Source organism: Pelophylax lessonae (assembly GCF_965119305.1).
Source record: "Pelophylax lessonae genome assembly, chromosome: 12".
NCBI lineage: Eukaryota > Metazoa > Chordata > Amphibia > Anura > Ranidae > Pelophylax > Pelophylax lessonae.
In genome coordinates, this window is record NC_138779.1 from 182890744 (window position 1) to 182904506 (window position 13763).

The 13763-nt window shown below is 38.5% G+C and overlaps 1 protein-coding gene across 1 annotated transcript in view; it reads left to right on the plus strand.

Moving 5' to 3' along the window:
• SHANK1 (SH3 and multiple ankyrin repeat domains 1) overlaps nucleotides 1-13763 on the plus strand; it is a 964213-nt gene that overhangs the window by 927629 nt on the left and 22821 nt on the right. Inside the window, exons 20-22 of the mRNA XM_082273843.1 lie at nucleotides 3732-3788; nucleotides 5469-5593; nucleotides 12742-12850. Coding sequence (XP_082129969.1) covers nucleotides 3732-3788; nucleotides 5469-5593; nucleotides 12742-12850 — 291 coding nt within the window. The remainder of the gene's footprint in view (nucleotides 1-3731; nucleotides 3789-5468; nucleotides 5594-12741; nucleotides 12851-13763) is intronic.

A 13763-nucleotide genomic window follows, 5' to 3' on the forward strand; every position in this document is an offset into this window, starting at 1 on the left:
AATGTATATATATTGTATATAATATATACATAGTATATATATTGTCTAATATATATATTTTTTAGATACACATACATACATCTATATATATACACATAATATATATATATACATATAATATATATACATATATATACATATAATATATATATATATATACATATTAATATATATATATATATATATACATATAATATATATTAATATATATATATATATACATATAATATATATATATATATATATATATATATATATACATATAATATATATATATATATATATACATATAATATATATATATATATATATATATATATACACATATAATATATATATATACACATATAATATATATATATACACATATAATATATATATATACACATATAATATATATATATATATATATACACATAATATATATATATATATATATATATACACATATAATATATATATATATATATATACACATATAATATATATATATATATATATATACACATATAATATATATATATATATATATATACACATATAATATATATATATATATATACATATAATATATATATATATATATATATATATATATATATATACACATATATATATATATACACACATACATATATATATATATATATATATATATATAGGGAACAGGTTCACATCTAGGAAGTTTCTATAACAGGAAGCTTCTAGATCACGTCTAATAGGCAGAAAGTGCATGCGCAGATCAGCAGACCAAAAGTTTCTTGCACACCCGCTAGATAAGCGACCCACCCTGCCACCATCCCCCATCCCCCATCCCGCACCCTGCACACTCACACCCCCTCCTTACCTTACACACAAATGCCACGATTTCGTCTGTAAACAGTGCAGGAGCCATGATGCACACTTACGACAGGGCCTGGACAATTTCCGGAAACGTGTGCACGCAGCAAAAGTTTCGTTTCCGGTTTCATGTATAAATGTGAGAACGCGGTTTTGTATATTCGCGAATTCGCGAATAGTGAACATACACAACCATTAAGCAGATTTAACTTAGAAAAAGAAATACAAATACATACATTTGTGGACACCAGAAAACTTTATTTAGACACATGAAGACATTTTAAAAAAAAAATTGGAAACATGCTGTTTATTACATTTGTATTTTTCAAACCAAAACAACCTTTGTACAACATTTAGACCATATACATCGACAAAGAGCCCATAATCAACAGATGCATGTGCAGATTGACAGAATTATGTTAACAGCAATAAATACTTACAGAGAGTCAACACACAACACAGCCAAATCTCACCTCCATAAATAACAAAGGGCCAAAAATGTTACCCATAAAACATGTGACACACAAATATATTGGACCTCTTCGTAGGTCAAATCTTTCCTGATGTCTGAGTGAGCTATATATAATCCAAGCAAACACACCCAGAATGGTAACGCCCAGTCCAAAAATTAACTGTGTGTATCCTGTGTGTTTTGGAGCATGCTCAGTTGCCAAAACAAGGGAAATAGAAATGAGGAATAGAAATGTATGTAGGTGTGTATAGTATATGTGAATTGAAAAAATTCTCTCTTGAAGTTTGCTAGTCATTATTTAGAATGTTTAGATACAGGAATACATACATATATATACAATTACGTGAGAGAGAGAGAAATATATATTTAGGGAAACAATTGAAACACACCTTTTGGGATTTGAGAAGTGAGATTGTGACGATTGACCAGATATGTAAGCCAACAATCTGACTCATCACTCATGAACATCCCTAAATTTGGCGTGGCAATTATATCAGGCGTTCTTATGTGCATTTTGGCTGGCGTTTTCCCAGGCGTTTTGACATGCATTTTTTGGGCAGGCATTGTTATATGAAATCACCTACAAAAGCCCCAAAAACAGACCACAAACACGTACATGTGAACGTAGCCCGTTTGGGGGCGTTTGAGGGGGATTTGTCCAGCTCAAGGATCAGCTCCCAAAACAGGCAAAAAATCCAATCCTATTCAGTTCAATGGCCCCTGTTCCCATGTGAGCATTTTGACGGCATGAGGAAAACACCCAACGCTCACTGAGAAATAGCACAATGATTAGGGAGTCTGCCTTCCTGCTGTAGGTTTGTAAGTTCGAATCCGGAAGGTGCCCTCTGTATGGGCAACACTTGGATATCTCCAATCCTCCAAATGTTGACATCATTAATTTTGTTCATGTTTGAAAAAGGCATGTGTATCAGCAAACTTTTAATCCAAAGACATGAACAAAATACAAAAGATGCCCCATAAAGTCAATATGTAGCAATATTGTGAGCTAAAGCTCTATTTGTTTGTTGGGCATACTTTGCTAATTAGCCAAGTATAAGGGATATATATATATATACCTTCAGTTAAATGTGTAGTAAAATGGTAACACTTGGCCATACCCATATGGAAGAAAAGGTAGTATTTGCAATATATTTCTAAAAACATTCTTTGGAAACACATAAAATATTGTCAAAATTGTGACATTTCCTTGATATGTGTGAAATGCTAATAATCTTTCTTTGAAATATGTTTTACATCTATTTTTTTTCTATCTGACGACCAATTCCCCAATGTAATATTTTGTGGGTTTTTTCAGAGAATGTGGAGGTTCTATATAAACACTGTAGATTTGACTGCTATGATTTCGGAGTTAGCAGGAAAGGTGTATGGAATGTGATGGTGTTTACTAAAGGATCCCTTGTTGGAAGTGTGCATGTTTTTCCAATTCCGCCGGTTTTTGCCATTTTCTATGGGCGAGACAGCGGATTTGCAAGCGGTATTCAAAAAAAAATTGACCCAAAATCGCGCTGGCGAAATTTTTTGAGCCAATTTGACGTTGCGCATGCGCACATTCGCGAGTTCGCAGCTCGCGGCTGGAGGAGCTGTTTAACCTTTCCACACTTTCGCAGATATCTCTCTTTCTAAGTCAGTTTTTGAGATTTTTTAAACGCAAGTCATCTCCAAATTGACTTCCACACCTTCCACAGTGATTTGGGATTTTTGGGGGTACAGGGGAAAATTTGGCTAAACTTTAGTCGAGCTTTTAGCTGGCGTGGTTTTAAGTCGCGCTCTGACCATATTGCATCTTAATGAATCTCACACTAGGCGCTATTTTCCGCCCGCCGTTCTTTGAATGCCAATTTCAGACTTAAATAATCGCCGCTTCGCAAAATCACGCCGAAACGCCAATTCGCCGTACTATGAATCAGGCCCTATGTTTGGCAATGCTTCTCCTACATCACAAACAAGTAAGTAAATGGAGGTCCCCAGATCTCTTGACCTTTAATGATAAAAGGAACTGGAGAGAATTGGTGACGTCCACTTGTACCTGGATGGAAAATTAAATTACTGAGCAAGGACGTACTGGTAGGTTAAATTGGATCCTGTATAAAATTGGCCCTACTATGTATGTATGTATGAATGTGAGTTAGGGACCTTAGATTGTACGCTCCTTGAGGGCAGGGACTGATGTGAATGTGTAGTGTATATGTAAAGCGCTGCTTAAAATTGACAGCGCTATATAAGTACCTGAAATAAATAAATAATAAGTAGGCTGGCTCCCGATATACATTACAGTTGTAGGTTAAAATCACCTTTTAATATTTTATTTTTATGTAGAATTTTTAAATTAAGTTTAGACTGAACAACTCATTGCAGCATCATAATTTAATAATTAACAAACTGCTTTTGTTTCTTTTAGATTATGAGCCAACTCAGAACACAGAGAAGAAAAGGACGGTGTACCAAATGGCACTAAGTAAGGGTTGACTCTCGTTATGCATTCTGTTATCACCTATTAATTAGAAAGTAAGCAAGACAACATTTATATAAGTTCAATATATGAGTCAGTTCATTCTGAAACATTTCTTTCAGTAGGTAACCTGAGACACTGATTTCGGGTCATGCTTTTCATTAGACAAAGTGTGAATTTTCTCTCAGCTGGACCTTTTTTGCATTTCATCTGAGCTGGGAAAATAGAACAAGGTTCTTAACTTGCTTATGGCCCCTACTGTCATCTACTATGAAATCATGGAGAAAGCACCGGCATGCAAAATCTGCATCTGCAGACTATTTACTAAGGGCATATTCCTCTAGAGGAATTGGTCAGCGATAAAGAGGACGGGGTTGGATTCCAGGTAGCAGTGGGGCAAGTGCTTAACTTAGATAACCTTCAGTCTACAAAAAAAAAACAGCAAGCAAAGCTTCAACTAGTAAATACACCTTATCTATGCAGCATCACATAACCTAGCTGGTTTCTGCAACATGGAAAATGTTATGATTATCTCTATCTACACATCTGTGTGCTGATTTTTTGTCTATTTCCTTTTTTTTTAAGAAATATATTTTCTATAAAAATTTGTAAATGAAAGAAGCAATACAAGCCTCCTGTGCCTATTAAATATGGCCCTTGAGATTATGATACATGCAGGAGAGGCAGTAACAGTGGCAGAATGATGCCCCTTCAAAAAAAAAGTAAGTTATTTTGAAATAGAAAATTGAACATTTTTGGATACAGTTGAGAAGGGATAAACCTGTCTCAGGTTTTTTCAGGTGATGACTTTGTCCCCGTTTGGAAATTTCCCCTCACTTCCTGTTACAATAACCCCCTGTCACACCTGATATGCAATGTGTAACCCGGAGAGGAAGTGAAGGGAAAAGTACACAATGGGATCACAGATAACAGTAAGAAGCTGATAGAGGTTCTAACCCTTCCCGGCAAATTTATGTTTTTATTGCTTAGTTTTTAGGAAAGATTTCCCTTGGCTTCTTACTTACTGCAAAGAGGAACAGGAAATTTAGAGAAATTTCCTCAACGGAGACACAGTTTGACACAAAATGGCTACTGGCCATTGTGACAGCCTCAATTACCCAGCAGTCAGCTCAAGGGCACAAATGGTTTCCAGCTTCTTCCATTACCCTAGCACCCTAAATAAAGGGATGCCCTGATCCCCTGAAATGCGGTAACTGTATTTTTTCTTAATTTCCTAGAAATTGGATCCTAAATACAGTCTGTTGCAGTCTTTATTGCTCATCCACTACACACAGTTGTTATATAGCTGATGAACTAATACTCCGACTGATTCCCCCAAGAGTTGAGAAGCCTAGGACCGAACAGTGGACCCTACACTCCACTACCTTTTGAACCCCTCTACCTTGGGTTCAAACTACCCAGCAACACCCACGTAGATCATCCAGTGCCATCCTACACATGAGAGTCTTTAGCAATGGAAACCTGACATGGTGGGCATGTAAGGGAAAATAACAAAGTATGCTTTGCTCAGATTTTTGGAACTAAAATTTGTTTATCCTCATCATCACAGTACGGAGGTATACATACCTATTTACTCAGCACCATGTGCTCTAAGATGCCATTTTGATGTGCTCCTTCGCCTCTGGTCACATGGCTGTCACTAATATCCCTTTCCTTCCCATGCAGACAAGCTGGATGAGATTCTGGCAGCAGCTCAACAAACCATCAGTGTGAATGAGAGTTCGAGCCCAGGTACATTGGCATCACTTGGAACATCACGGAGTGCGGGGAAGAGCTTTTTCTCCTCTGAGGTACAAAACAGTTGAACTACATTTAAGTTTGCATCTTCTAACTTATTTTACAAAATACGTTATTATAGGCATTATTTAACTTAATTGACCATCTCATATGCATGCTTTACCTGTTACAGCTCAGTTCCTAAAGTTGATACAATTTATAGTGCAGTTGAGATATGAGTCAATGGTGTACGTTTATGAAAGGGTGAATTTTTTTCTCTGTTCGCTTCTCTGCAGTTCTCCGGGGAAAATTATCTCCTCTGGCACCCTTTTTATGAAGCGGAGAACTTCAGTTCTCCCAGGGTGATCAGAGGAGAAGTGTTTTCTCGGAGAACTGCAGAGATCTGTGTAGAAGTGAATGGGAGCGCCTGTAATCTCGTGAGACAAAGCGAGATTACCGTAGTATGAAAATCACTGGTGCTCTTTAACAAGCAGTGATACATTATCACTGCTGAGTACACGATCCCCACTAATGTTAATAAATAATAGTCCCCTTACATATATATATATATATATATACACTGAATACACACACGCATACATTATTTATATATATATATATATATATATACACATTAAATATATATCTACATGTATGTGTGTGTATATATATATATATATATATATACATGTGTATATATATATATACATAAATATGGCAGGGGGATATGATTACTGTGTTGAGGGGTCTGAAAGAGGAAGAAGGAAGTCAAAAATCTTCGTTTTTCCCCCTCAGTTCTCCCCCGATTTGGTCTTCACTCCCCGCTTCACAAGCTCCAGGCTGGTGAATCTGGGAGTGTGAATTCTGGCACAGATCGCCAGTGAAGTGCGGAGATCGCAGCTTCATAGCCTGGCTGTTTCTGTGTCAGGCAATGACAGATTCCCGTGTGAAGAGATGATCAGCGAAGAACATGATCTCCGCTGATCATTTCTGTTTCATAAACTGAGAATGATCGGAAATGAACTGTGATCAGCAGGATCACTGCTCATCTCCGTTTCATAAAAGGACACCTTTATCAAGCCCTAACATAGCTCTTCTTTTGCATCTCATCTTCTTTCTAATAACATCCACCGCTCAAGTCCTGAGAAAGAAGGGGGGTTCCGCCAAATTGCATTGGATGACCCTGATGCTCTTAACCACTAAACTTCTCAAAATAAGTGATATGAATTTTTGTACTGTGCATGCCACAATCTTCACCCCAGACTTTTAAATTAATACAGACACTTCCTGAACATAGAAAATGTTAGTTTTCTTTTACCCTTCAAATTCGCCCTTTTTGTATTAACTTTGCTTTGTCCTTCTGGTCTTCTCTACATTTTTCAAGTTTTGCCATTTGCCACAGTGAATATAGACACAAATTGAGTTCCTAAATGATATCACTGCATCCATTGACTAAGGGGTGGATTTACTAAAGGCAAATAGACTGTGCACTTTGCAAGTGCAGTTGCTCCAAAGCTTGGTAAATGAGATGGAGCTTCACTTTGCAAAGAATACCCAATCACATGCAAGAAAAATAAAAACAAAAAGCATTTTTTGCTTGCACATGGTTGGATGTTGGAAGTCAGCAGAGTGTCCCCTCATTTACTAAGCTCTGGAGCAACTACACTTGCAAAGTGCTCAGTCTATTTGCCTTTAGTAAATCCAACCCTATATCTGCCAGTCAAGAATAGTGCAGTTCGCAGAATACCATCATTAGAACAAATTGTAGATACAGAATCAAACATATACAAGAACTAAACTAAAAGAGTTTTAAACTGAAATATCTAAAAAAAAAAAAAAAACATATGTGTGAACCTATTTACATTTTTGCTAGGAAAGGTATAGGTCTACCTGGATTTTTTTGGCCACGTAGTATAAGAACTGGACTCTTACACTTGTCCCAGATGTATGTTGTAGCAGTGTGTTAAACAAATAAAAAAAGGCTTGAGTTTGTACCTCCAGGCTTGTGTAGCATTTAAAACCTGAAGTATATTAAAATCCATCACAAAATATCCTATAAGCTTAAATATATTAAATATATATTACTGTAGAACACATAAAATGTATCGGTTCCAGAGATGACATCTACATCCACATCCTAGAATTAGCCATGAAGAACAAACACAAGGTGACGAGGAGATAAAGATCTCTCACCCATAAAAGTGGACTTTAGAGGATGTAGAGTTATCACGTAAAGATGAACACACCATAGAATAATAATCTACATAAAACATTTAATTTTATTTAATACAAATGGATAAAAAGGTACATCACAAAAACCATCACATCACAGCAGTATACCCCACAGCATCTCCAAGGGCTTGCCATACCATCTAGTACAATCAATGGTTGTTAGTGAATATGGTCAAGAGGTCTAACGCGTTTCACAAACTTGTTCATATAGTGCTTCCTTAGAGACCCTCCCTATTGGCCATATTGGTATTGGTAAGAGCTTGAAAAGCAAGAAAGAAAGAAACAATAAGAAGTTAATGTGTAAATACGGTGTGTGTATATATACAGAATCATATCACACATGTAGGTTAACTAAGAACCCACTATGCTCACCAATGTCGAATAGTGGAAACCTGGACAGTCATTCGATTATATGTGGCATGCAAGGATAAACCGCAGAACCGATCATGGACCAATCGATCAAATGGATAACCACAGACAGAGGCCCATAAAGGGAAGTACCGGACCGTGTTTGCAGTATACCAGCGGGATCAGGTGTATGTAGTGAAAGCAGATGCAGTTGCGGTAAGCAGCTTGGCTCAGGGGGGATCAGATGATTAGTCAAACCTATAAAATTAAAAAGGGATTCATAGCAACTAGAGGTATATATCTGTCCTATTGGTGCATACAAAGGTAGAATAATAGTGGAATGCAGTATTGTATTGCCTGTGGTTTCTTTTCAATACAGGGTCGTGTATAGCGTTCCATCTGGGTTTAGGAATAACCTAACATCCAGAAAAGGAATCCTTGTCATATTGCATTGTAAATTTAAGATTGAATTGGTTATCGACCAGGAACCCCATAAACTGTTGAAGTTCCTCTGGACCCCTAGTCCAAATGACAAAAACATTGTCAATGTATCAACGCCACAATAAAATATGGCGAAGGTACACCGACGCAGGGTCATCTGAAAAAAAGAGATCTTTTTTTACCGCAACTTCATCTGCTTTCACTACATACACCTGATCACGCTGGTATACCACAAACACGGTCTGGTACTTCCCTTTATGGGCCTCCGTCTGGGGTTATCCACTTGATTGGTTGGTCCATGATCTGTTCTGAGGTGTGTCCTTGCATACGGGATATGATCAAATGACTATCCAGATTTCCACTATCACGATATTGGTGAGCATAGTGTGTTCTTAGTTAACACATTGACTTGTTATTGTTTCTTTCTTTCTTGCTTTTCAAGTACTTACTAATAACATGGCCAATATGGAGGGTCTCTGATCATCCATCGATTGTACTAGATGGTACAGCAAGCCCTTGGAGATGATGTGGGGTATACTGCTGTGATGTGATGGTTTTTATGATGTACCTTTTTATCAATTTGTATTAAATAAAATGATTTGTTTTAAGTAGATTATTATTCTATGGTGTATTCAACTTTACGTGATAACTCTACATCCCCTAAAGTCCGCTTTTATGGGTGGGAGATATTTATCTCCTAGTTACCCCGTGTTTTTTATTCAAATATATTACTGTAGTAATTTTCAAACATTTTATTTCTAAACCTTTTATTAAAATAAGGCACTTCCTGTTATGGAGTGACAGCAGTCTCCAAATTGTGCTCCGGAGTTATCACCCTGCTCCTAGTAGAGGTGGCAGTACTGACACACATTGCCCAGGCATTAACCCCCCATTTTTGTTGCCAGCAAGCCGGTCCAGAGCAGTGTTGTGAAGCTAACACTAGAGCGAGTACATATACAGTGCTTTGCGAAAGTATTCGGCCCCCTTGAACTTTTCGACCTTTTGCCACATTTCAGGCTTCAAACATAAAGATATAAAACTGTATTTTTTTGTGAAGAATCAACAACAAGTGGGACACAATCATGAAGTGGAACGAAATTTATTGGATATTTCAAACTTTTTTAACAAATAAAAAACTGAAAAATTGGGCGTGCAAAATTATTCAGTCCCCTTAAGTTAATACTTTGTAGCGCCACCTTTTGCTGCGATTACAGCTGTAAGTCACTTGGGGTATGTCTCTATCGGTTTTGCACATCGAGAGACTGAAATTTTTGCCCATTCCTCCTTGCAAAACAGCTCGAGCTCAGTGAGGTTGGATGGAGAGCGTTTGTGAACAGCATTTTTCAGTTCTTTCCACAGATTCTCGATTGGATTCAGGTCTGGACTTTGACTTGGCCATTCTAACACCTAGATATATTTATTTGTGAACCATTCCATTGTAGATTTTGCTTTATGTTTTGGATCACTGTTTTGGAAGACAAATCACCGTCCCAGTCTCAGGTCTTTTGCAGACTCCATCAGGTTTTCTTCCAGAATGGTTCTGTATTTGGTTCCATCCACCTTCCCATCAATTTTAACCATATTCCCTGTCCCTGCTGAAGAAAAGCAGGCCCAAACCATGATGCTGCCACCACCATGTTTGACAGTGGGGATGGTGTGTTCAGGGTGATGAGCTGTGTTGCTTTTACGCCAAACATAACGTTTTGCATTGTTGCCAAAAAGTTTGATTTTGGTTTCATCTGACCAGAGCATCTTCTTCCACATGTTTGGTGTGTCTCCCAGGTGGCTTGTGGCAAACTTTAAACGACACTTTTTATGGATATCTTTAAGAAATGGCTTTCTTCTTGCCACTCTTCCATAAAGGCCAGATTTGTGCAGTATACGACTGATTGTTGTCCTATGGACAGAGTCTCCCACCTCAGCTGTAGATCTCTGCAGTTCATCCAGAGTGATCATGGGCCTCTTGGCTGCATCTCTGATCAGTCTTCTCCTTGTATGAGCTGAAAGTTTAGAGCAACGGCCAGGTCTTTGTAGATTTGCAGTGGTCTGATACTCCTTCCATTTCTTTTTCTTTTTTTTTTTTTATTTAAAATTTTACAGTATAACAAACCAGTAATGAGTACAGGCAAAGTAAACATAAGCAAAGTACAATGGTGATGATTGCTATGGTACGCGGTAAACCGAACTGGGGAAGGGTAGGGCAGGAGGGGGGGGGGACAGGGTTCAAGGTGTAGGACTAGAATGAGAGAAGGATATCATCAGAAAGTGGTCTTGAGTGGGTCTTGGAAAGTGAATGTGAAGCAGTCCGTAGAGGGGTCCGATGGTTGCCTAATGAACAAGAGTTAGGGGTCCCATTTCTGATGAAAGGATTTTCGTGCAGAGGGGGTAGTGAAATCCGTATTGAGGCGATCAATAGATAGAAGTGTGGTAAGCTCTGATTTAACCCGGGAGATTGAGGGAGGTGTTGTAGATATCCATTGAGCAAGGATCGACCGTCTGGCTACCAGCAGGCAGGTAAGAATCCATAACCGAATTGTAGAGGCCAAAGGACCCGACCATTTTTGCAAACGTTTGTCCCAATACCCAAACAACAGCAGCAGGGGGTCCTTGGGCACTAAGAGTTGTGTCACGTCTTTGATGAGTGTCAATATCTGGTCCCAAAACAAAGAGATGGACGGGCAGGACCAAAATTTGTGACAAAGGGAAGGCTTTTCCGCTGAACAAAGAGGGCATCTATGAGCATCAGGAATCGTCTTGTCCGAGAGGAATGGGATATGGGCCCGGTGAAAATTTTTCAACTGCGTCTCTTTCCATATCGCATTAGGGGTGAGCCCTAGAGTAATGCGGAGACCGCTTATCATGTTGGGTAGGGTGTCCTCCCCAGGAAAGTCCTTCAGCCAATTGGATGCAGTAGAGGTGAAAACAGCAGGGGGGCACATCTTTAGCAGGGGTTTGTAGATACCAGAAATGGGAAAGACAGCAGATTCCAGGAAATTGTCCAGTAAGGATGGTTTGAATCTGTCAGCCGGTCTACTCCTTCCATTTCAATATTATTGCTTGCACAGTGCTCCTTGGGATGTTTAAAGCTTGGGAAATCTTTTTGTATCCAAATCCAGCTTTAAACTTCTCCACAACAGTATCTCGGACCTGCCTGGTGTGTTCCTTGTTCTTCATGATGCTCTCTGCGCTTTAAACGGACCTCTGAGACTATCACAGTGCAGGTGCATTTATACGGAGACTTGATTACACACAGGTGGATTCTATTTATCATCATTAGTCATTTAGGTCAACATTGGATCATTCAGAGATCCTCCCTGAACTTCTGGAGAGAGTTTGCTGCACTGAAAGTAAAGGGGCTGAATAATTTTGCACGCCCAATTTTTCAGTTTTTTATTTGTTAACAAAGTTTGAAATATCCAATAAATTTCGTTCCACTTCATGATTGTGTCCCACTTGTTGTTGATTCTTCACAAAAAATTTTATATTTTTATGTTTGAAGCCTGAAATGTGGCAAAAGGTCGCAAAGTTCAAGGGGGCTGAATACTTTCGCAAGGCACTGTCCCTTAGATATTAAGAAGCTTAATAAGCTGGTGGGAATTAGCAATACTGAGGTGCAGCAAAAGATTTGAAAACAGCATTTTATAGAAAAAAAGTCATGACAAATGCTAATACACAGTGCTTTGGCAAACTAATTGTCACCCAGTTTAGCTTTGCACCTATTTTAACATGCTTTTAGGAACTGCCACATGGTTCAGGTTTGGGCTATGTTCCTTCAGTTAGTTCTCAGTTGCAGACAGTTTCTATTCCATTCTTATGGGCCTTTCAGTGGCTGTTGCCTACCCCTCAGTTGGATTGCCTTTGGACGTCATGACTGTTTCTGCATGAAATTAATTGAGAGACAAAAGACAATAGGCTGGCCAAGAGAAAAACCTACTTATCTCTATATAAAGGGATTTCTACCATTACAGGATACCTCTACATGTCCCAAAACAAATATTTAGTCTACTGTATTTTCTGGGGAAATAACCTTGTAGTAGCTGCTATGAAACATTGTGGACCCATGTTCCGCAGTTCTTATGACTGTCTTCAAAAAGGTTATGTAAACTAGAAATCATTCTGTATCTGGAATAAAAAATAAAAAAGTTGTCCATGTGTGCTGTCGTTTTTGATTTATAATATGTTCATTTATGTGTTTTCATAGCCAAGTTATGGTCAGCATAGAGTCCCAAGTGCGCAGTCTGTCTTTGAGGGTCCATCCTATTTGTCCTCTTCACCTTCCCAGGCAATGATGCTACGACAGAAGTCTATTGGTAAGTACAGTCTAGCAAAAAGTGTTTATTGAACCAAACATTTTTTTTTTAGTTTTGAATAAAGTGGGGAAGTGTTAGAATCCCGGTCAGATCCTCATTAGGCATTTGGTGCTTCAGTGGAAACCAAGTCTTGCTGTAAAAGTGATTGTGGAATACAATGGCAACTCAGGGAGTCTGATTTTTAACTAAAGAGAAGTGATCACTTTGCTGGGCATCCATGTTTACTGAATCATGCTGCTCACTACAATTTGTGTGCATTCCGTGCTGGATGCTCCCCATAATAATGCATGGACAGTGCGCTTGGTGGTTTTATGTGGGGTGAATGACCTGGCAGATGGTCTTACTACTTTCCTAGCAAAATACATTTGAACTGTGATTAAAACTATTGAGATATCTGTTCCTTTATCATTGACCTTAAGTTCTAATTCCATCCAAAATGTTTTAATTTGGCTGTGGATAGATTTGTTGAGAAGCTTCCCCCTCACTTTCTGTCTCTCTGTCACTGGCACAGGAAGAAAGAAAAATGTTTCTTTAGCTGAGAGAAAGAAACAGTGATTAAAAGCCTTTTTCCGGTAGAGTGGTCAGTTTTCCTGACCGTTTTTTGACTGCTGTTCTTAGTGCTGGAATTTCCCTTCAATATTAGGTGACCCATGTATTGGTATGTAATATGGGATTGGTGGGACAAGAAGTGAAGAGAAATCTTCACTGATGGAGACCAGGGCCCGTGCTACCACTAGGCAAACTAGGCAGCCACCTAGGGCGCAGCCATGGCCAGTGCCACATTCCTCTCCTGTCACCTCCTCATCCCCGATGGATGTCACCTCTACAGAGGCGGGCAGTGTGTACAGGAAGGGGGTGTAGGGTTAAAGGGGTGCAGTGTGTATAGGAAGGGGGTGTAGGGTTAAAGGGGATG